The sequence below is a fragment of the Mixophyes fleayi genome, chromosome 10 (assembly GCF_038048845.1).
Source record: "Mixophyes fleayi isolate aMixFle1 chromosome 10, aMixFle1.hap1, whole genome shotgun sequence".
In the NCBI taxonomy this organism is placed as follows: domain Eukaryota; kingdom Metazoa; phylum Chordata; class Amphibia; order Anura; family Limnodynastidae; genus Mixophyes; species Mixophyes fleayi.
In genome coordinates this window covers 61,577,702-61,601,961 of record NC_134411.1, presented here as the reverse complement: position 1 = coordinate 61,601,961, position 24,260 = coordinate 61,577,702, and the positions used below count along the sequence as shown (strand labels likewise).

At 44.0% G+C, this 24,260-nt stretch overlaps 1 protein-coding gene across 2 annotated transcripts in view; it reads right to left on the bottom strand.

Annotated features, from left to right (window-relative positions):
• Positions 1-24,260, bottom strand: part of LPCAT2 (lysophosphatidylcholine acyltransferase 2) — a 209,346-nt gene that overhangs the window by 59,534 nt on the left and 125,552 nt on the right. For both annotated transcript variants that reach the window (XM_075188834.1, XM_075188835.1), the window contains 4 exons: positions 11,133-11,187; positions 10,917-10,999; positions 7,822-7,947; positions 574-727 (listed from right to left, as the gene is read on the bottom strand). In XM_075188834.1, coding sequence (XP_075044935.1) covers positions 574-727; positions 7,822-7,947; positions 10,917-10,999; positions 11,133-11,187 — 418 coding nt within the window. The remainder of the gene's footprint in view (positions 1-573; positions 728-7,821; positions 7,948-10,916; positions 11,000-11,132; positions 11,188-24,260) is intronic.

Sequence of the window (24,260 nt, the reverse complement as noted above, 5' to 3'; positions counted from 1 at the left end):
TTAGCCATCATTTAAATAATGCGTAACATACATAGTACAAGAATGTATTACATTGTTTCACAGATATGTTTTATCTGCTACGTATCAGCTCCCGGATAACCTGCCAATCATCGTCACATTGAGTATAAAAGACACGCCTCCACATACATACCAACTACAGCCTTGAAAAAGTCACTTCTGTGACGAAACGCGTCGGCCAATCACGAGTCACATCCAGTCTCTCCACATCCGTTCTTGTCATATCCGGCAGCTGTGTGCTCCAAGGTGGAACGCACGCCACAGCACATTGGGCGGTTAGATCACCGTCCCTTCGCAGACGTCCGTCAACCTTCGCAAGAGTGCACTATGTACTACAGGTGCTAAAAACCTTTATAAACCTTTATAAACGTTATGAAACATTAACCTTCACGACTTATGCTCCCCTCAATTATAATAATCAACCAATCAATCACTATTTAGGTCGAGCGCAGAATATTTTTTTGTGTATTAAATAATGCGTGTGAATACAATAAAAACAGAAATAGTGAACATTAATTGTGGAAATATTATATAGGAATTTTGTAGAGTACGTACCCTGTCAAACAATGCAAACAACTCTCTTAATACATCAGACATTGGCAGCTTAAGGTGGCTGGCAAATTCTTCAAGGCCAATTCTTCCTCCTTTTGACAAGTCAGCAATGGAAGCAAAGACCTCCAGCTGTTCCTTAAAGTTATCCAATTTCAGGCTGAAATGAAAATGATAGTATTGTATATATTTAAATGGTAGATAAACTTTTACATTGTGTAGTCTAAAGTTTTTGTCTTTCCTTTACCAATCTTGCATATTGCATCTAAAATATGCAAAGTTTGCATAGAAATCATGCTGATTATATAAGCATTTAATTAATCAGCAAAGAAACTCAGCACATGTATGGGTAAGAGCATGCAAGTAGCTATCAGCAAAACAGTTTTATGTCACAGTTACAGCATAGCAGACACTGCCTTAAAGCAATATTTTCAGAATCACTATTCAAACTACAGTTCTCAGAGTAATAAGAACAGAAGGTGGTGAATAATTTGAGTGTCAGACGCCGTCCCCGCTGATCTCCTGTCAGACGGGGAACGGAAGTCTGACCTCCCGGCGGCAGCTTCTGGCTTCCTCTGTATTTTCGGGCGCATGCGCCCTGCCCTTCGCTCTGTTGCTAGGCAACGGGACGCCGCTGCCTTCTCCAATCACCGCCTCCTCCTCTCCGCCAATCAGTGCATCATGACCATTATTTAAACCTGTCTCTGGCGCCATTAGGGTGCCAGAGTAACAGGTTCACCACCAGTGTTCCTGGCTTCCTTATTCTCCATACTCCTGAGTATCCTGCTTCCTGATTACCTGTTGTGAGCCCGGCTTGGCGACCATTCTACTCTTCTGTGTGACCCATTCTGTACTGTGACTTCGGCTTGGCGACTATTCCTTTGGATTACCCTCTGTACCTGATATTCCTGATGGCTGTGACCCGGAACCGTCTGACCTTTCTACACTACACTGGTGACTGGCTAATAGGACCGCGACCTGCGTGCCCTGTGCAGAAAAGTCCAAACCTCCTTGCGGGGGTCCCTGGTGAACACCAGGGGCACGTTAGACTCCGCACCTGTTAGACCAGTTGTGCTAATACCGGTTAGTGTTTACTCCTCTCCAGTATCCCTAGGCCTACGGCCTGACAGTTTACTCTGGCCATGACTGACGGTACCGGAGAACCCTCAGCCCGAGATCTCCTCATCCATTTAGGAGTACGGGTAGAACAGCAAGAGGCCAACCAAGTGCAACTCCTACAGTGTATACAAGGGGTGATTTCTCGCCTGGATTCCTTGAGCATCCCTCAGATAGCGGCTCCAGCCTCAGCCCCTGTTCCTGCTCCTGCTCCAGCCTCTGTGCCTCCTACCGGAGCTGTTGCCGCCTCTAGAACTCTACGGATTCCTACCCCGGAGAAATATGACGGTAATCCCAAAGGATACCGTGGATTTTTGAATCAGTGTTCCATCCAATTCGAATTGACACCGGAGAATTTCTCATCTGAGAGAGCTAAGGTGGCCTATATTATTTCTCTTTTGACAGGACAAGCCCTAGCCTGGGCCTCCCCACTTTGGGAGTGGAGAGATGGATCTATCCTCCATTCTGACACCTTTATTGAGAACTTTCGAAAGCTATTTGATGAGCCCGGCCGAGTGTCTTCGGCTGCATCTAGTCTGCTAGCTCTTCGTCAAGGCTCCCTTAAAGCAGGTCAATACGCTGTTCAGTTCCGTACCTTAGCCTCATAATTAGGATGGAATGATGAGGCTCTAACGGCTACCTATTGGCAAGGTCTGTCTGATCCTATCAAGGACGCTCTGGCTTCCCAAGATCTTCCGTCAAAGCTTGACGATTTGGTCTCTCTGTCTATCATGGTAGACAGTCGCCATCAAGAGCGCTCTACGGAGAAGATCCAGGGTCGCCGTACTGTTCGCCTGGCTCCCCGTTTACAATCTCCAGTTCTTCCAGCCGAAGAGCCGATGCAAATTGGACGCTCTCATTTGTCTCGGGATGAAAGGGAACGCAGGATTAAGAACCGTTTGTGTCTATACTGTAGAGAATCCGGCCATCTGTTGTCTTCTTGTCCAAAGAAGCCGGAAAACTCCACCGCCTAGGCAACACCAGGGAAGTTGTTCTAGGTTCCTGTCTCCATTCTCCCTCTCCTTCAAAAGATAAAAGTTTTCTAATGCCTGTCACCCTCAAGTTTTCGGATACTTCCCTAAAATGTTCTGCATTTGTGGATTCTGGATCTGCAGGGAACTTCACCTCCGCCACTCTGGTGTCCAAGCTTCACATACCCTGCTCTCCGTTGCCGCAACCATTGGTTCTTACTGCAGTTGACGGTAACCGTGTCAGCAACGGTTCCATCACCTACACCACCGCACCAGTTCAGTTGCAGGTAGGGGTTCTTCATCAAGAGTGGATTCAGTTCCTGGTCATTCTGCAGTCCGTTAACTCCATCATCTTAGGGCTACCATGGCTCAGAAAACATTCACCACAATTCGATTGGGTTCACGCTCAAGTAACCTCCTGAGGTTCTTCATGTTTCGACCAATGTCTCTCGAGAGTACTTCCTCCTAACCGCCTTCCTTGTCTCTCTCTGGACTCCGAGGTCAAACTACCGGAGCCGTACTTAGACTTCATTGATGTTTTCAGCAAGACTGCTGCAGAAAGTCTTCCGCCACATCGGGCATGGGATTGTCCCATCAAACTAATTCCCGGCAAAACCATTCCCAAGGGTAGAGTCTATCCACTGGCTCTTCCCGAGACGAAGGCAATGTCCTTATATATCTCAGACAACCTTCAAAGAGGCTTTATCAGAAAGTCCACCTCACCCGCAGGAGCTGGATTCTTTTTCATAAAGAAGAAAGACGGTTCATTAAGACCTTGCATAGACTACCGCCGTCTTAATGCCATCACCATTAAGAATCGTTATCCTCTCCCCTTAATTACAGAACTGTTCGATCGAATCAGAGGAGCCAAGATCTTCTCTAAATTAGATCTCAGAGGGGCCTACAACCTGATCCGCATTCGGAAAGGCGACGAGTGGAGAACGGCATTTAACACCCGTGACGGGCACTATGAGTACTTAGTGATGCCTTTTGGACTTTGCAATGCCCCAGCAGTTTTCCAAGATTTTGTCAACGAGATCTTCATGGATCTCCTGTATCAGTTCGTGATTGTCTACCTGGACGATATTTTAATATTTTCATCTGATATATATTCTCATCGTCTTCATGTCAAGACTGTTCTTTCTCGTCTCAGAAAATATTCCTTATATTGTAAACTGGAGAAATGCCTTTTCGAATGTTCACAAGTTCCGTTTCTGGCGTACATAGTTTCCGGCACTGGTGTGCTGATGGATCCAAAAAAAGTAGAGGCCATTATCAGCTGGCCATTACCAACTGGCTTCAAGGCTACTCAACGCTTCATTGGGTTTGCCAACTATTACCGTCAGTTTATTAAAGGCTTTTTGTCCATCATCTGTCCCATCACAGCTTTAACCCGCAAAGGTGCCTGCAACAAACCGTGGCCTGTCGAGGCTATACTGGCTTTTAAAACTCTTAAAGAAGCATTCCTTTCGGCCCCTATACTCAAACAGCCTGACCAGGGGAGACCGTTTTTTCTTGAGGTAGACGCTTCTTCGGTAGGAATTGGAGCGGTTCTGTGCCAGAGATCTTCTTCAGGTACACTGGAGACTTGTGGATTCCTGTCTAAGAAATTTTCCGGGGATGAACTAAATTATGGAATCGGCGACAAGGAATTGCTGGCCATCAAGATTGCTCATGAGGAGTGGCGCCACTTGCTGGAGGGTGCCTTACATCCCGTCACGGTAATGACAGACCACAAGAATCTTACTTACCTCCAGGAGGCACAATGTCTTAACCCCCGTCAGGCTCGCTGGTCTCTCTTCTTTTCCAGATTTCAACTTATCCTGACTTTCCGTCCCGGTTCCAAGAACTCTAAGGCCGATGCACTTTCCAGTTCCTTTGATAATACAGATGCTCTCCCCTGTCCAGACAACAAGATGATTCTAAATCCGATACAAGTAGTGGCTATTACCAATTCTTCAGCAACCTCTCCCCCTCCGGGGTGTTCATTTGTGGAACCACATCTCCGCTCTAAATTACTATGTTGGGCACACGAGTCCAAATTTGCTGGTCATGACGGTTACAAAAGAACGAAGGAATTCCTTTCCAGATACTACTGGTGGCCTAAACTTGCTTCGGATGTTCAGAGATTCGTATCTGCATGTTCGGTTTGTGCCCGCCATAAAGTGCCAAGACAAAGTCCTCCTGGTCTTCTTCATCCTCTTCCTATTCCTGACTCTCCCTGGACCAGCATCACAATGGACTTCATTACCGATCTCCCTTTGAGCAACGGCTACAATACCATCTGGGTCGTGGTAGACCGCTTTTCAAAAATGTCACACTTCACTCCTTGTAAAGGTCTCCCTTCAGCTCCTAAACTCGCAGATCTATTTTTAAAGAATATCTTCCGTCTCCATGGATGTCCTCAGGAGATCATCTCTGATAGGGGTGTACAATTTGTCGCTAGGTTCTGGAGAGCCTTTTGTACTAAGATTGGAGTCAGTCTCAAATTCTCCTCCGGATACCACCCTCAGACAAATGGACAAACAGAACGAGTAAATAAGGACTTAGAGTGTTTTCTGCGGTGCTTTGCCTCTGATCATCAAACGTCGTGGAGTGAGCTTCTGTATTAGGCCGAATTCGCCCACAACAAACTTCTACATTCCTCCTCAGGTCGTTCACCATTCTTCATTATCTATGGCAGACATCCCACTCCTCCTTTCTTATCCGAGGCTCCATCTTCTGTAGTTCCGGTGGCCGACACTCTCATCCATGACTTTTCTCAAATTTGGTCTCAGACTAAAACAGCACTTTCTACTTCAGTACAAAGACAGAAGAGAGTGGCTGATCGTCATAGGAGAGATTCTCCAGTCCTGAAGGTGGGAGACCGTGTTTGGTTGTCTACTCGCAACCTTCGACTTCAAGTTCCATCCATGAAATTGGCCCCTAAGTTGATTGGTCCCTTTGCCATATCACAAATCATCAACCCTGTTTCTTACAAGCTTTCATTACCTCCGTCCCTCAAAATCCATAACACATTTCATATTTCCTTGCTGAAACCTCTAATTCTCAACGAATTCTTCAAAGAACCTGTTCTCCCTCCACCTGTCAAGACATCTTTAGGTGATGAATTCGAGGTTGAGAGGATCCGGAAGAGACGTTTCTTCCAACGCAAACCTCAGTATCTGGTACATTGCTCCTCGTCTCCTTGCTAAGTTCCTGAAGAGAGCTAATCCTTCTCAGAGAGGGAGGAGAGGAGGGGGTACTGTCAGACGCCGTCCCCGCTGATCTCCTGTCAGACGGGGAACGGACGTCTGGCCTCCCGGCGGCAGCTTCCGGCTTCCTCCGTATTTTCAGGCGCATGCGCCCTGCCCTTCGCTCCGTTGCTAGGCAACGGGACACCACTGCCTTCTCCAATCACCGCCTCCTCCTCTCCGCCAATCAGTGCATCATGACCATTATTTAAACCTGTCTCTGGCGCCATTAGGGTGCCAGAGTAACAGGTTCACCACCAGTGTTCCTGGCTTCCTTATTCTCCATACTCCTAAGTATCCTGCTTCCTGATTACCTGTTGTGACCCCGGCTTGGCGACCATTCTACTCTTCTGTGTGACCCATTCTGTACTGTGACTTCGGCTCTGCGACTATTCCTTTGGATTACCCTCTGTACCTGATATTCTTGATTGCTGTGACCCGGAACCGTCTGACCTTTCTACACTACACTGGTGACTGGCTAATAGGACCGCGACCTGCGTGCCCTGTGCAGAAAAGTCCAAACCTCCTTGCAGGGGTCCCTGGTGAACACCAGGGGCACGTTAGACTCCGCGTCTGTTAGACCAGTTGCGCTAATACCAGTTAGTGTTTACTCCTCTCCAGTATCCCTAGGCCTACGGCCTGACAGTGAGGCAGTAGAATTATGAAAAAAGTGAATACATAATGATGCACAATGAGCCCTTATGTCTGAAATCCTTTTGAGACCAGAAAAAAACCCTATATGTATAACCAGGGCCGCTATCAGGAGGATACGGGAGGTACCAGTGAATGGTATCTGGACCGACCAGGGGGCCCGCTGTTTTAGGCCAGCATTTTTTGTTGTTGTTTTTTTAATAATCTGTTTGGGCCCCAGGTTTAAAGATGTAGTGAAGACCTGTCCTAAAGAGGCTGGGCCACCCTTTGCTGGATTTCCTGATGGCTGGTTCCATCTAATTTGACAGATAGGTAAGTGACATCGGGTGTTTAATATTATGTGTGTGGGAAGGGGGTGTTATAATATATAGGATATTATTGTTAAGGGTGGTTGTTATTTATTTTAGATGGGGTAGGTATTAATGTTATGTGGGGTATGTTTAGGCTATTTTGAAAATGCCCACTGTAGCAGAAACAGGGGGCCTGATTCATCAAGACACACATTCTGAGTGCAACCGGCATGTAGTATTATACGCATGTATTTCGACTTTGTGTACTACCAAATTAATCAAAGTACGGATCTCAAGATACGTGTGCTGTTGAAATTGGAAGCAGATCTGCAATGCTCTACTACACAAGATTCGGATGTGGCTGCGTGTGCTTGAGTTTAGCACGCCCCTACTGTAACTTGACTTGAGCAAAACGCCCCTTCCCTGATCACGCCCAGAAATTGTAGGCTGTATTAAGTGTCCTTTGCGTTTGATGATGCAGCGAAAAAGGTTTGCATCTACGGAGGTATTTTCCAGTTCTGGGCATGAGCATACTGATTTGAGCACAATATCGGCAGATGTGTGCTTTGACAAATCAGGCCTAGGGTGTTCACCAGCATACTTCCCCTGTACAAAGGCAGTCTCTGGGCTGGTGCTAATGCTATTAAACCCTTTCCCACAGTCAATATGCAGGATATCTCTCTCTTCCTCTGTTCTGTGTTCATGAAAAGACCAGGCTCTCTCTCTCTCTGTGTTATAGGGTGGGGGGAGTTCTGTGGGGCATGTGAGGAGGTATGATGGACATGTAAAGGGCATGGGGGGCATATTGTTGCTCTGGATGTCATTGCTCCACGCTACACCTCTGCATAAAATGGCCCCCACAATTTCTGATGACAGCCCTGTATATAACTAACATTAAAATACAATGCAATCTTTAAACTCTGCTTTGGATCTTGGTTTAAATATTTGAACCGTGCAAATTATTGGCAAAAAGTAAAATTAAAAGTATCTCACTTTAACTTCCTGCTAATTTTTGTGAACTCCACAAGACCGGCCTCCATGGGTAAAGTTAGCTCTCTAGCTGTTAACATTAGTCTGCAGTCTTCATATGTATGATCAGTGATTGGCGCTCCTAGAGCCCTGTAAAATATAAATTACACACAGACAAAGATTACGCTAGAAGATCCAAATAATAAAAATCAACATAGCCAAAAATATATGACAAATTGTTATCAGTGAAGCTTTTCTCTTTGACTGATCACTTTTTTGTGTCAGCTGCAGCTGTCTCAGCACACTCCGTTCACCCTATTCTTCCCCTGCAAAAATAATCCTAACCAGTTGAGGATCAGGGCTGGATATAGACAAAATGGGGCCTTGTGCAGATATCACTGTGGAGCCCATTACACAAAGAGGTATATTTACTAAACTGCGGGTTTCAAAAAGTGGAGATGCTGTCTATTGCAACCAATCAGATTCTAGCTGTCATTTTGTAGAATGTACTAAATAAATGATAGCTAGATTCTGATTGGTTGCTATAGGCAACATCTCCACTTTTTCAAATCTGCAGTTTAGTAAATTTACCCCATAATATATGTTTTTCATGTTTGAGAATTATTTCCATTTTAAGGTCTTAGTTCAAATAAACTAATTATGGAATCGCTAATAAAAGAATCTTCTGTTAATAAATTAGACTAACTATTCTGGCTTTGTAAAGCACTGTACAGTTTCAAATCCGTAGTTTAGTAAATATACCCCAAAGACTGATTCACCAGCAGCAACTTTCCATGCCTCACTGACAGTCATATTTCACAAACTAGTTTCAATGTATATTGCACATAGCACACTAACAGCTAAATTATACAGACCCCATTGTACACAACACCCATCGCAGAAGACCGCATTTTCTGGTTTTGTTTTTTTTAAAATACACCATTCTTCAATGTAGTTGGAGGAAAGGTCATTGTTGCATTAAAACATTGATAGTCAATAACTCTGTTGCTGATCATAACATTATATTTCGTACAGTGACTCATTCAGCATTCCTTGATATACAGTATATATACAATCAACCTGAGCTCACTGTCAAATTTAAAATCTGGGAGACTTGATAGATCTGAAACTTTGCTGCCGATAGCTGTAGTTAATCTTTAAAGTGAAATTGTATTACGATTAAAGAGAATGAATATTTGTATCTATCCAAGATCTATTTCAAGCTTTATGTGTAGAGCACACCATATCTTATCTTGCTCTGGCACAGAACGAAGAATTCACTATTTTGAGTATGGAGTTTAAGACTAGCTTTGTTGTTATATTATTAGGGAAGAGGCATACTCCATGAAGCTTATGAGTCTTCAGAGTGCTACTTTTGACTGTTGGGTTTAGGTTGGTCTAAAAATTGGAGCAGTTGGCCTTCTGTAGCAACTGGATTGTGGAGTAGTACATGTAATGGAAGGACACAGAATACAGAGCAAGGTGGCAAAAACACTAAATTGGGGAATGGGGATGGGGACTTTAAAATAGTTACATTTTGTGATATTGTGTGCAACACCAATTCAAATTCTTATGCATCTGCATGCGTCCACAAAATGTGGTATTCCAGTACTACCAGCGTCGGACTGGCCCACAGGACTACCGGTAAAATTACCGGTAGGCCCGGCTACCTTACGGCCACACCCCCTTTTGGATGTGGGCGGAGCTTACCTGGAGGCCCGTTGTTCACACCAGGGTGCTCGCATTCCTCTCCGGCGTCCCCGTTGCTGCGGATGACTGGCTGTCACTGACAGCCAGTCATCTTTCACCTTTCACATGCGATCGCAGCTGCGATCATGTGACCCGCCCACTCACCCTGTCAGCTGATGTTCCCGTGCCGTTGAAGGGAGAAGATCAGAGAGGATGCATCAATCAACTTTTGGGTAAGTATACTTTAACCAGTTGTTTATATTGTTTGTGCTAAAAAATCATTTATGTATTACAATTTTTTATCTTGATAACACTGGATTACAATGTTATTAGTATTGGTTTTGATATTAATTTCGCTTTGTTGATCATTACACACACCCAGTATTAGATACACATTACAGTCCAAATAGGTGCGTATGTTTGTATCCTTGTGTGTCCCACTTCCCCCCTGTAAATTTTCATTTTTTTGAGTACTGTCAGGAAACTCTACCCCCTGGGAATAGTGGCAGCATCACCCTCTTCTTATTTTTACCAGAAAGTACTAAGGTAGCGCTCATCGTAAAAAGTATATGGGGTCTCCCATTACATCTGTTCTCAATATATATATATATATATATATATATATATATATATATATATATATATATATATATATAAAATGTGTGTGAATTGAGAGGACTATTGCAGGCATAATATGAATCACTTGCGTGGCGTAACATTGTGGGCACTACCGTGTGGCATAGCATTGTTTTGGGGGCACTACTATGTGGCATAGGGGGGCTGCCTATCTATACTAAACTATAGGGGGGCTGACTATACTAAACTCTAGTGAGGGGGGGCTGCACAGAGAACACTATAGGGAGGGGGTGATGGGACCTTTAATGCTGAGGTGGTTTGGGTCTATAATTGAATGTGGGTGCTGTTGATTTAATGGCAGGGATGGTTGGCATTTCTAAATGTACCCATTATTTTTTCCAAATAGGGCCCTCAACATTCCTGAATCCAGACAAGCCGCAACTAAAGAAGCAAGCAGCCACAGGTGGTAAAAGTGACAACAACAGGTAGGACAGTCTGTCAAATGTTCTGAGTCTAGTGCAGGCTTGGCTAACTTGTGGTACTCCAGGTGTTGTGAAACTACAAGTCCCAGCATATCCTTACAGCAATAAGCTGCTATATATTGGCAAAGCATGCTGGGGCTTGTAGTTTCACTACACGAAGGTGCTAGCTCTAGTGTCTGGTTCCGCCTCTATGATAGCTGACCACACCCCCTTTGGTGGGCCCCTAGTGTTGCATTCCCCAGTGGGCCCTTCATGCCCCAGTCCGACACTGAGTACTACAGATAAAGATATAACATATTTCCTTCTCTCATAAAAATAAAATTAGAAATTGAATTTGTTAAATCAATGGGCAATATTATTTATTGTACATACTGTGCCATGATATTCCGAACATTGCTTGCATAAAGAAAATAATCTTTCTTTTCATCTTCAGAAGGAACATAAACAGGGAGAAACTAGAGGGTAAAAGATATTCAAATTAAATGCCAGTATTAAAATCTTCATTCTAGAGAGCATACTGCAAACATTTTGCATCTTTTTTTGCCATAATATTTCTGCATTGAAATAACTAATGTAGAAATTCCTTACCTCTACTTCCACATTGGTGCAGACTTGACATACAGTCATAAGTAGAAGTTGTGCCCTAAAAATGGCAAATACAAATCTGAAAATCAGAATTCTAAGAATATTTTGCTGGCATTTCATATAAATATATGTAAATGTGAAGACAGCTTTAGTAAAGAAATACATATTTGATTATCCTTTTACATATTTTTTTCAATAATAGTTTTTATTGAAGTTTAAAATTTATATGGTATAAAATAAAATAAAATATTAAAATGAGGGAAAGAGGGGTTGAAGAGGGGGAAGGGTGAGGTGACAAAGGTAGTAGTACACTACAATTTACGGTATACAATTAGAAATCACAGTCACAATTTACAAGTTTGTAGCACACTCCCTTGAGTTGGGGAGTTATTGAAAAGAGGACAGTAATGTGTTTGGGGTATCTTGAGGGATAGGATTCTTAGATATATAATCATTCCAGACGAACCACATCATATGGGTGAGGTAGCAGAAGGAGAATATGGGACACCTAGTGTTTCCATATCACAGCTTAACTGAACTTTAGATATTACCTTAGCATCTGGGAGAGCAGAGGTTCTCCATGCTTGGGTGATCACCTCCCTAGTTGCTATAAATTTGTGACCAACTACATATAGGTCTCCAGAGGATAACTGTGGTGAATAGAGTTGTAAAAGTGCCACCTCTAGACTGTAGGGAACTGAAGTCTTGATAACCTGGGATACCATATTATACACTGCAGACCACAGAATATTGGAGTTAAGCATTTTCTGGAGTTGAGCAGCTCCAGAAAATGTGTAGAATGTTACCTATCGCTTCACAATTCTGCCAACAGGCCTTGGACTGTGCCGGCCACATCTTGTGGAGCCTATCTGGGGTTAAACAGAGTCTGTGAAGTAGTTTGAAATACGTCTCTGAGTGATTCAAACACTTTGACATTCGGTAGGCATTTTGGAAGACTAGATGCCACTGATTCTTGTCTAATACCAGGCCTAGGTCTCTCTTCCAAGCATATTGGGAGGATAGCTTTGCCAGTTCACTTTCAGAGTTGAGAAATGTGTACCAGAAATATATGGCAGTCCTGTTAGCCCCTGTCGTTAGTCTAGCATAAAGGTGTGGAGGGGGCTGTTGTAGGGTGAGGTGTTGGGAGCGTAAAGGGGTCTACACATGTCGGACCTGTAGGTTTTTGTAAAAGTCCTGGTTCACTATCTGGAATTGATCTTGTAGTTGCAAAAAAAAGAAAATAGTCTGGCCTGAGAATAAAGTTTTAATAGTGGTAACACCTTTAGCAAACCATATGTTGAGATTGAGGTCTGGAATGAGTTTCACTAGGGAGAGGATAGAGAGGTTGAATGTAGGACTGGTCATGATTCCTGTGCATTTCAGAGTCTTATCCCACACTTGCAACAAATCTTTTGTGAGCCTAGGGAGTTTGTATGGTGGTGGGCGCCAAGGTTTAGGGATCCATAGGAGGTCTGGCAGTGGGAAGGCTTGAACTAAGTTGTTCTCCAGGTCACCCCATGACTTATGGAGGGCTGAGAGAGACCGGTCACAGATCGCCGCTTCCTGATATTTGACTATGTCAGGGAGGGCTAAACCACCCATCCATTTTGGAACGGCTCATAACTGTGTGAGATAACCTTGAGGGGTTACCCTTCCGCACGTAAGAGGTAAGGAGGTGGCGTAGCTTATCTATATAGAATTTGGGTAGAACAAAAGGAAGTGTGCAAAACAGATACATCATTTTGGGTAACAGACATGCAGCATTTCTGCCCAACCAGGAGACCTCACGGCACTGACAAGACTTTGCTAAATTGTCCAGATGTAATAGTAGTGGAACATAATTTGCCTTGATCAGGGTATCTATTTGGGAGGTAATCCATATCCCTAGGTATGATATTGATGAGGTTCTCCAAGAATACGAGAAGGGCGGCTTTAAACAAGTTAGGAGAGGGCCAGAAACATTAATAGGCAGGGCATCTGTTTTGGATATGTTTAATTTATAGTATGAGGTGCTGCCATAATTGAGTAGCAAGCCATGTAGAATCGGTAGCGAGGTCTCCGGGCTGGTGATAAACAACAAAATATCATCAGCAAATAGGCATAGTTTATGTGAGGTTGTAGCTAGGGTAATAACAGGGGGGTGAGGATGTTGTCTGATTTTTCAACTAGAGGTTCTATGGCTAACAAAAATATGAGGGGCGAAAGGGTGCACCCCTGTTTAGTACCGTTAGTAATTAGTAAAGTAAGGTAAAAACATTACTTTACACAGATGCGGATGGCCCATTATACAGTGCCATGATTGAGTTTAATATTTCATGGCTGAATCTAAACAGGACAAATACCTCCCACATATATCCAAAGTGGAGCCTGTCGAAGGCTTTTTCTGCATCTAGTGAAAGAATTAACAAATCATCTAGGGTCTTGTTAGCTTGTTCCAGAATGTTAATTATTCTGCATGTATTATCAGATGCCTGACGACTGAGAGCAAAGCCTTGATCTGGGTGTATTAGGGATGGGATTAGGGGCTGAAATGGTTTGTGATTAATTTGGCATAGATCTTTATATCCGAATTAAGTAGGGCAATTGGCCTATAATTTTGACACAGGGTCCGGTCCTTACCCGGTTTGGGTATCGTCACTATCTGGGACTCAAGCATCTCTGACGGAAATTATCCGTCAAGTGCCTTCATTATACAAGTGTTATAAATAGGGGGTAATTTCAACTTGAAACGTGGAGTAAAAATGATTAATGAATCCATCAGGTCCGGTGGCTTTGTCCTTGGATAATGATTTAATTACTAACAAAATCTCCAACGGAGTCATGGGGCACTAAGGGCCTCCTTTAAGTCAGGGTGTAAAGATGGGAGGTTGAGCTTGCTCAAAAAACTTTCGATTAGAGGCTGGTTTGGCTAGGGGGTTCTGGTGCAGTCACACAGGTTATATAATTTGGAGTAGGATTCTGCAAAGGCATTAGCATTGGGTTTGGGGTTGGATATTCTAGCTCCAGCATTGTCTACCAAATGTTTCATATGGTTTTATGGCCTTTGTCCTCTTAATTTCCTAGAAAGCATTCTACCTGCCCTATTGCATGAAACAAAATAATTTTGACATAGTTTGCTCATTGCTTGTTGGGTACGAGTAATGAGTAATTTTTGAAGTTCAAACTTAATTTGTGCAATACGTGTCTTAAGGTCGCCTGAAGGGTGCATTTTACAATTTTTAAAATCACATTTTTTTATCACTTGTAATATGGATCATTTTCATCCAAGAATCACTATGCAAATGAAGTCAATACAGTACGTTACATTTGCAAATATTTTAAAATAGATCCAGGGACACTGCTACTGAGCCATGAATCTCACCAAGTAACATGTGGTAATTCATGTGTTACAATCTGAATCATGCCATACTTTCTGGCATTCATTTTGATTATAATATTCTTTTTAGAATTTATAATTTCCGATTTAAGGCATACCTGCCGACTTTGTGACTCTGTCTTGCGGGAGATCCTAAAGGACAGGTCATGTGAGGGGGGTAAGAGGGGGTGTAGTGATGTCTTTGTGTCTCCATACTCCGCCTCCACTATAAAATGGCGCAATTCACGGCATTGAATAGTGGGGACGGGGCTGTTGGGGTATCTGGGTTCACCGATACTTCTATCAATTCCCTTCAATGTCAGTCAGATCTCCCTTTATTTTAAGTCGACCGGTGAACAGAAAAACACACAACACCTGTATGATATAATGCTGAGTAATTCTGATTCTGTTCCAATCAGAGGTTCCCTCAGACTCTTTATTTATACAGTAAAATAGGGGTATAGTAGTTCAACTACCAATTATAAGGCAGTAAATCATTAGAGGTATAGAAGCGTAACAACCAATCATAATTATTAGAGGTATAGAAGCGTAAGAACCAATCATAAAACAGTAAAATTATTAAAAACAACAAGTTAATTATGCATACTCTGCATGTTTCTCATTTATGTTTTTATCTTCTCAGGCATTTTGCCATCATTCTTGTTACTTTTAAATAGAACATTCAGCTGTGCGTCTTTGGCTTGTCCATATTCTCTGAGAACATCTTTTGCAACATTTTTAAAACTTCAATCTTTGTCTTTTCTCATTCTAAGTAAAATATCTGCTAATTTCTTTTAAGGCTATTTTAATGGCACATTATTTTCTAAAGCTTAGCACATGATAGATATTAAATCAATAATCATACCTTTCTATTCTAACACTCCCCTCTTTGATTAAATATTAACTATTAACTTCTGCCTATCAGTCATGGCGATACTCAGCAGAAGACAGTTAGTACCCATATTTACACCATATGGTATCATAAGGACCCCATATAGGTAGAACAAGAATTCATTAAGCACATATCTCTGGTACTTTATCACCATAACTTTTCTTTCCCTGTTCAATATTTATCTAGGTGTATAGAGGGGAATACTTTGTTGATATCTATTCAAAAGCTTTCTTGTATTACATGTTAAGTAGCAGTTCCATATAATCATTATAGTTAGTACAAGAAGAATTAGTATCAATGGATGAATCAAAATATTCATTGCTTTCTTCATGGAATAAGATCCATTAACAAATATGTCCCACTAATGAATAGGACATCAATTTTCATTCTGGTTTCTCGATGGTCACTGTCAATCTCTTGTTGCAGACTGTGCAGTTTTTTTTTGTTTGATTGCTGACCATTGTACATAATGTTCACTGTTTGTCTCAGGCACTAAACTTGTAGAAATTTCTGTGATTATTACTGGTTCAGGAAGCTCATTATTTTTCCTGCAGGAACAACAATCAAGTGTCAGTAATTTCTTAATCAGCCATATACAGTAACAATTTTCACTACCACATATACAATCAGCAGGATTGCCAAACCCTTTGCTACTAATGGCAATATTCCCAATATCCAAAATGAATCATTGCTGACAACTTTGCCAATGAGGTTATGTATTCACAAAGGCATTTTCAAAGTTCATTCTCCTATGAGAAATTGTTGAGCACTCTTTCCCCTTCTGTTTCTCACAGTGGCATAGGCAATTTGTCACTTATCTGTTTGTTTCACACTGGGTTAGGGAGGCCTTGGCCCCTACTTCAGGCACAAATATTCTGGCAAGACATATTAATACCATTAAAACAGTCATTTCTATTTATCAGAACAAGACTCCCCTGATTTGAAGACTTTGCAGTGTGATACGAGAATTCAGGTGTATTTTTCCCTGTACTTTCACTGCCATGGGAGTTGTCAACAGGACTTGATAAGGACCTTTGTATCTGGGTTCAAGACTTCTCCTGATGTGCTTTCTCATGACCACCCAGTCCCCAGATTGCAGTTTATGGGTACCTGTATCAAAATTAGGGTCTGGAATGGAAGAGAACACTTCACCATGTATTTCAGTTAGTTGCTTCTGTAATAAGGCAACATAGTTCAACAAATCATCACGTACATGCTGTAGTTGCTATGGAAAATAACAGCCTGTTCTGTGTGCCGTGCCAAACAGTATCTCATATGGTGTTAAACCTGTGTCTTTTCATAAGTGTAGTTCTAATGTTAAACAGAACTATTGGTAAATATTCTAACCAAGTCTTTTTGGTTTCTTGCATCATTTTCTGTAGTTTTAATTTAATGTCACCATTAAGCCTTTCTACCCACCCACTGGCTTGTGGCGTATAAGGAGTGTGAAAAGGTTGATACTCCCAAGTCCTTCATTACATGCTTCATTATCTCTCCTGTAAAGGTTGTACCTCTATCTGATTCAATAACTTCAGGTATGCCATATCTACAGATGACTTCTGAGATTAATTTCTTTGCTGTATTTTTGGCAGTAGCTTTTCCTACTAACACATACTCGTAGGTACCACATTTAGGAAGTTGTATATAATCGATCTGAAGTCTCTGAAAGGGATAGAAAGCCTTTGGAATGCTTCCTCCTGGGGTCTTTACTCTTTGCCCTGGATTGTGTATTCCACATATCCAGCAAGCTGCCACATAGTTTGTGTCGGCAGTTAAATCCAGGGGCAATCCAGGTTTTCCATACTCTATTAGTCATTGCTTCTTTGGATTGATGTAATTGTCCATATGCAATATGAATCATAACTGGGTATAAAGCTCTTGGTAGGCACCATTTATTGTCCTTTGACCATATTCCTGTTAGGAACTCCCAAGCCAGTACAGTGAAACTCGGGGACTACTCTGAAGGCCCGGTGTTCGCTGGAACCCCTAGTGGTGGGGACACACTTGGCTGCGGGCCGACCGAGGGTCGAGTAACGTATACTGACTTAAAGGAGCACCCAGGAGTGGAGTGATTGGCGGGCTGTAGTGAAGAGGGGATCCAAGGTCAAAGGTCACTAGCACAGGTACAAAATCCGGGGACAAGCAAAAGGTCAGACACACAGGCAAAAGAAGCAAAATCCGGAATCCAGGCAAAAAGGTCAGGGTCAGAAGCGAAGGTTCAATGGTCCAGGAACAAGCAAAGGTCAAAACACGGGTAGTCAATCCAGGGTAATAATAACCAAACAGAGAGAACAAGCAGGCAGCAGAACTGAGGACAGAACGCTATAACCGGCAGTGAGGCTGCAGACCTCACTGCCTTAAATACCAGTACCAGCCAATCAGAGCTTAGCTCTGATATCACACGGGCAGGCTCAAACCTACAACAATAATCAGCCCACAGGCTTGTGTTCGCTTCTGCGCATGCGCCCGGCTGTCCCTGGCTGCCGGGACGCAGCGCCACTGTAGTTAGTGTCCCTGGCAACGGTCGAGTGAACACAGGAAGTGACGTCCCGGTCGCCATAGCGACGACCAGGATGCCTACAGGAACCAGGTGAAAGTCGCGGCAGTCCCCACGGCAGCTGCGACTGCTAACAGTACCCCACCCTTGAGGAGGGGTCAAGGAACCCCGACATCCAGGTTTCATGGGAAACTTCTTAAAAAACTCTTTAATGAGCCTTTCAGCATGGAGACGCCTCTGTGGTATCGGAGATCGTTCCTCAGGGCCATAACCCTTCCAATGTGCGAGGAACTAAAGTTGGCCTTGAACCTTTCTTGAGTCAAGGATTCTTTCGACAAAATATTCATGGTCCCCATTCACCATTAGAGGCCGGGGCCTGTTGGAGAAAGGTTGATTGAACTTGCTGGGAGCAGCGACTTTCTTCAGAAGCGAACAATGAAAGGTCGCAGGTATTTTTAAGGAGGTTGGTAGTTTTAACCTAAATGCCACTGGATTCATTTTTTTCTCAACTGGAAACAGTCCAATGTATCGGGGCCCCAGCTTCCTACAAGGTTGCTGCAACCTGATGTTCCGTGTGGATAACCAAACCTGATCCCCCACTTTCAATGAACATGGTTTACGGTGACGGTCAGTGAAGACCTTGCATTTTCGGGAAGCTTGACCTAGTGCAGAGTGCACCTTTTTCCAGACGGACCTCAGCCTGGCCATAAAAGCAGGTGTTCCGGAATACCCGCAGGGAACAGTAGTAGAGAACGAGTTGGATTTTGGGTGAAACCCAAAGTTGCAGAAAAACGGGGATGTATGAATAGTGGAATGGCAAGAATTATTGTACGCAAATTCTGCCCAGGGCAAGAGAGAGGACCAGTTGTCATGGAATTTAGACACATAGATGCGCAGAAACTGTTCCAGAGCCTGGTTCGTCCTCTCTGTCTGTCCATTCGACTGGGGGTGATACGCCGAGGACAGACTGATAGAGATCCCGATGGAGTTACAAAAGGCTTTCCAAAACCGGGCAATAAACTGGGATCCTCGATCTGATACGATATCTTCAGGAGTCCCATGGAGACGAAAAATATGCGTCAAAAACAAGGTGGCCAAGGTTCTGGCATCAGGTAACTTGGGCAATAATATAAAATGTGGCATCTTACTAAACCGATCCACAACTACCAGGATGGTGTTATGTCCTGCGGATACTGGTAGGTCGACAATGAAATCCATCGACAGATGGGTCCAAGGCCTGCTTGGCGCCGGCAAGGGTAACAATAGCCCAGAAGGATGGTTCCTATCAGTTTTGTTTTTAGCACACTCAGGACAAGCCCGAACATAATTCTCTACATCGTCTGATAAGGTGGGCCACCACAGCCAAAGAGAAAGAACTTCGATAGTCCTACGAATTCCCGGATGGCCAGCAGAGCGGTCGTTGTGGCCTTCAATTAGAACAGATTTCCTTAAATGTACTGGGACAAATAATTTGTTGACCGGTGTCTGAACTGGAGCGATTCTCTGGAAGTGCCGGATAGTTGCTCCTAGATCCTGGGTGAGTTCAAGATGAACAGCAGTTGCAGGAACAATAGGCAACGGGTCAGGAGACTGAGGATGATAGGCCAAAAAACTGCGGGACAAGGAATTTTTAGAACCTGGACAGGATGTAATAATGAACTTGAATCTGGTGAAGAATAAGGCCCAGCAGGCCTGCCTGGGATTCAGAGTTTTAGCGGTCTGGATGTATTGGAGGTTTTTATGGTCCGTGAAGATGGTAATGGTATAAGTAGCTCCCTCTAACCAATGTGGCCATTCCTCCAATGCCAACTTAATGGCCAACAATTCACGATTTCCGACATCATAATTACATTCGGCAGACAGAAATTTTCTAGAGAAAAAGGCACAGGGATGTAACTTTTTGCTTCTTGGGTCTTTTTGTGAAAGGATGGCGCCAGCACCGATATCTGAAGTGTCCACCTCTACAATGAACGGAAGTTCCGGGTCAGGATGTCTCAGCACTGGAGCAGAAATGAAAGCAGCTCTGAGTGCTGAGAAACTTGCCAATGCCTCCGAAGACCACTTTGCTGGGTTAGCTCTTTTTCGAGTGAGGGCAGTGTTATGAGCCACTAACGAGGAAAAAGAATCAATAAACCTATGGTAATAATTGGCGAACCCGAGGAATCTCTGGATCGCCTTCAGATTAGTAGGGAGGACCCAATCCTGGATTGCCTGAACCTTGGCAGGCTCCACTGCGAATCCTGATGAGGAGATGATATACCCCAGGAACGACACTGTGGCCACCTCGAATTCGCATTTCTTCCTTTTTGCATATAGGTGATGTTTCCGTTATTTCGATAGAACTCGGCGAACATGCTGACGGTGCTGAAGTAAAGACTCAGAGTAGATTAAAATATCATCTAAATACACAACTACTGTTTTACCCAGGAATTCTCGTAAAACATTGTTGATCAGGTCCTGGAAGACCGCCAGAGCGTTGCATAACCCGAATGGCATCACGAGATATTCATAATGTCCCGACTGGGTATTGAAAGCGGTCTTCCACTCATCCCCCTTCTTGATTCGAATAAGATTGTAAGCCCCTCGAAGGTCAATCTTCGAGAATATAGTGGCTGATTTTAATTGATCAAACAAAACCGAAATCAGCGGTAACGGATACATATTCTTGATTGTGATGTTATTCAGTCCACGGAAATCAATGCAAGGTCTAAGACTGCCATCTTTTTTTGACACGAAAAAACAACCTGCGCCTACTGGAGATTTAGAAGGACGAATGAATCCCTTCTTCAGGTTTTCCTCTATGTAAAGTTCTATGGCCTGAGTCTCCGGAATGGACAAGGAGTATAACTGCCCTTTGGGCAACTTGGAACCCGGGACTAAATCAATTGCGCAGTCATATTCTCGATGTGGTGGAAGGGAATCAGCTTTCTTTTTGCAGAACACATCACTGAAGTCCTGGTAAGGTACCGGCAACAAGTCTGGACTAGGCTGTAGGATTCTAAGCGGCAATGTCAAGCAAGACGTAGAACACTCAGAACTCCACCGGATAATCTCTACACTTTTCCAGTCAATAAGGGGATTATGACTGCGAAGCCAGGGATACCCCAATATCAAAGGAGCAGAGGAACAGGTAATAAGATAGAAGGAAAGTTCCTCCGTATGAAGGGCTCCTACAGACAACTGAACCATTGGAGTCCTAGCAAGAATCCTTCCCCCAGGCAAGGGGTTACATCCAAACCACATGTGGTGATGCTTGATCCTAGCTTGATATGCGGAATATCAAGCATCCAAGCCAAATGTATATCCAGGAAATTACCAGCCGCACCACTGTCAAGAAAAGCTTTCAGATCCATGGACCTAGTTCCACGCTGCAGCTCTCCTCCAGCGCTGTCTCTCTGCTTCCTGGATGGGCATTCACTGTTCTGCGCATGCGCAGAACGTCCTTACCCTTTTCTCTGCTTCTACTGCCCTCTGCCTTATTGGAACTACACTATTTAATGCCTTCCTGACCTGGAATCTGTGCTGGTTCTTTCAGTCAGTCTCTGACACCCGTACTGAATACAGCTCCTGTGTCATCTCAAGTTTCCCGGGATTCCTACTTGGCCTTTCCGAGTACCTGCACCTCCGGGCTCCTACGACACAGTATATTCCGCTATTCCCTCCTGGAGTTGGTTACACCTCATTATCGCTACCATCTCCAGTGGCAACGCAGCAGGCTATCCGGTAGATTCTCTCCTAGCAACATCCCTTGGCTCATCTTCTCGTCAGTTGCCAGTAGCAAGGCATACTACCTACATCAGTCTACGCTCTCTCTTTCTCGTGGTGCGCTGGGAACTTCCTAGGGGGCCGCGACCTGCAAGTGGAAGCCGCAAAGTCCATATTCCCTTGCGGGAATCACTGATGAACACCATTTCACTTGTTAGACTCCGCGCCCCTAGCTGAAGTCACGTCAATTCCAGTGAACCACCAGGATCCAGCCAAGGACATGCTTCAACACTTGGTTGGAAGGGTGGAGCGTCAAGATGCCATTCAGATGCAATTATTACAGTGTATACAAACGCTGACAACTTGCCTGGATGCACTACAGGTGGCTCCGCCTCCCCCGGTTGTTCAACCTCAACCACCAGCCGCCAAAATTCCTCAATCCGCTGCTTCTTCTTTGCGTTTACCTACCCCTGCCAAATTCGATGGAGACCCAAAATCTTGCTGCGGATTCTTGAATCAGTGCTCCATTCAATTTGAGCACTTACCTCAGAACTTCCCCACTTCTAGGTCAAAAGTGGCCTATATGGTCTCCCTCCTAACTGGTCAAGCCCTGGCATGGGCCTCTCCTCTCTGGAAGCGAAATGTTGTCCTCCTCAATGATGTTTCAGCCTTTATCTCAGCATTCCGGAGGATTTTCGATGAACCAGGACGGATGACCTCTGCGGCTTCTAGTGTCCTGAGACTACGCCAGGGTTCCCGCTCGGTGGCGCAATACGTTATTGAGTTCCGGACCCTATCCTCCGAACTCCAATGGAATGAGGAGGCTCTAAATGCGGCCTTTTGGCAAGGGCTATCAGGCAAAGCCAAAGATGTCCTTTCCTCTCAAGAGTTACCACCCACCTTGGACGCTTTAATTTCCCTCTGTAACCGGGTGGATCTTCGCTTCCGGGAGAGGACCTCCGAGAAGGATTTCCCTAAACGCACTATCTTTGGTCCAGGTCCTCGATGTTCATCGCCCACTCCTGCGGATGAACCGATGCAGCTGGGACGCTCCCGGCTAACTCCTGAAGAAAGGGACAGAAGGATGAAGAATAAGTTATGTTTATACTGTGGAGATTCTAGCCATTTCCTAGCCTCCTGTACCCGGCGTTCGGGAAACGACAGACGTTAGCCTGCTCTGGAGAGGTCAGGCTAGGGACTTTTGCTTCCTTTCCAACTTCTTTCTCAGACCCTACATGTTCCTTTCCTTTCACTTTAAGTTTGCCTTCAGGATCCACTCCATCCATGGCATTATTGGACTCGGGAGCAGCCGGGAATTTTATTTCACAATCTCTAGTTACCCAGCTCGCCTTACCTACTGTTCCACTGAAGAAGCCTGTGGTTACTAACGCCATTGATGGTTCCCGACTCCCTAATGGCAGCATTCCTAAACGGACCAGACCCATCTCCATGCAAGTTAGGGCACTCCCCTGGGAAATAATTTCCTTCCTTGTTCTGCCACTGACTATCAGCCCCATCATCCTCGGACTACCTTGGCTACATCTTCACTCACCCCACCTGGATTGGCCTTCTTCACAAATAATTGCATGGGGCCCTGCATGATCCCACAAGTGCTTGACGTCTGTTAAACCTATCTGCTCTACTCAGATTCCTCTGGAACCCGTTTCAGTTAACTTACCTCCCCAGTATTCTTCATTTTCAGATGTGTTCTCTAAAGCTTCCTCTGAGCGTCTACCACCCCACCGACCCTGGGATTGCCCCATGGATCTCCTTCCCGGGAATATTCCTCCACGTGGACGGGTCTACCCCCTTTCACTGCCAGAAACTGAGGCTACTACGCTCTATATTAAAGAAAATCAGCAACAGGGATTCATTAGACGCTCATCTTTACCTGCCGGGGCCGGATTTTTCTTCGTAAAAAAGAAAGATGGGGCCCTCCGTCCCTGCATTGATTACAGAGGGTTGAATGCCATCACTATCAAAAACCGTTACCCTATCCCATTGATCACAGAGCTGTTCGATCGCATTAAGGGTGCTAAGGTTTTCACGAAATTAGACCTACGTGGAGCATACAACCTTATTAGGATACGTTCTGGCGACGAGTGGAAAACGACTTTCAATACTCGGGACGGTCATTATGAATATCTAGTGATGCCGTTCGGCCTTTGTAATGCCCCTGCCGTTTTTTAAAGCTTCGTGAATGAAATCTTCCGTGATCTGTTATATTCATATGTAGTAGTATATCTGGACGACATTCTCATCTTCTCCAGGAATCTCCTTTCACACCGTATGCATGTGGCTGAGATTCTCTTGTCGAAGTCAGCAAATTGGATAAAGTCATTTCAATTAAAGTCGAGCAAACTTGGTTGTCTTTGTCTGAAAAGATGCGTACGGTACGCTACGACGTACAAGGGCACGCTACGGCGTGAAAGGGCGTACGCATCCACTACACGTGGCAGCAACAGTAATTGGTCTTTTACCATACATTCGCACAAACACGCATACTTATAAAATAGTGCACATTAATGGTAGTTGCAACACATAGTCAGTTATGTCGAAATATAGTAGTATTTATATGTTATATAAGAGTTACATGCATATTAGTGAAATACACGGAACAGGTTGAAGGAATCATATCATGAGTGGTATCATAATAAACCTCTTTACATATCCTACTGTGTG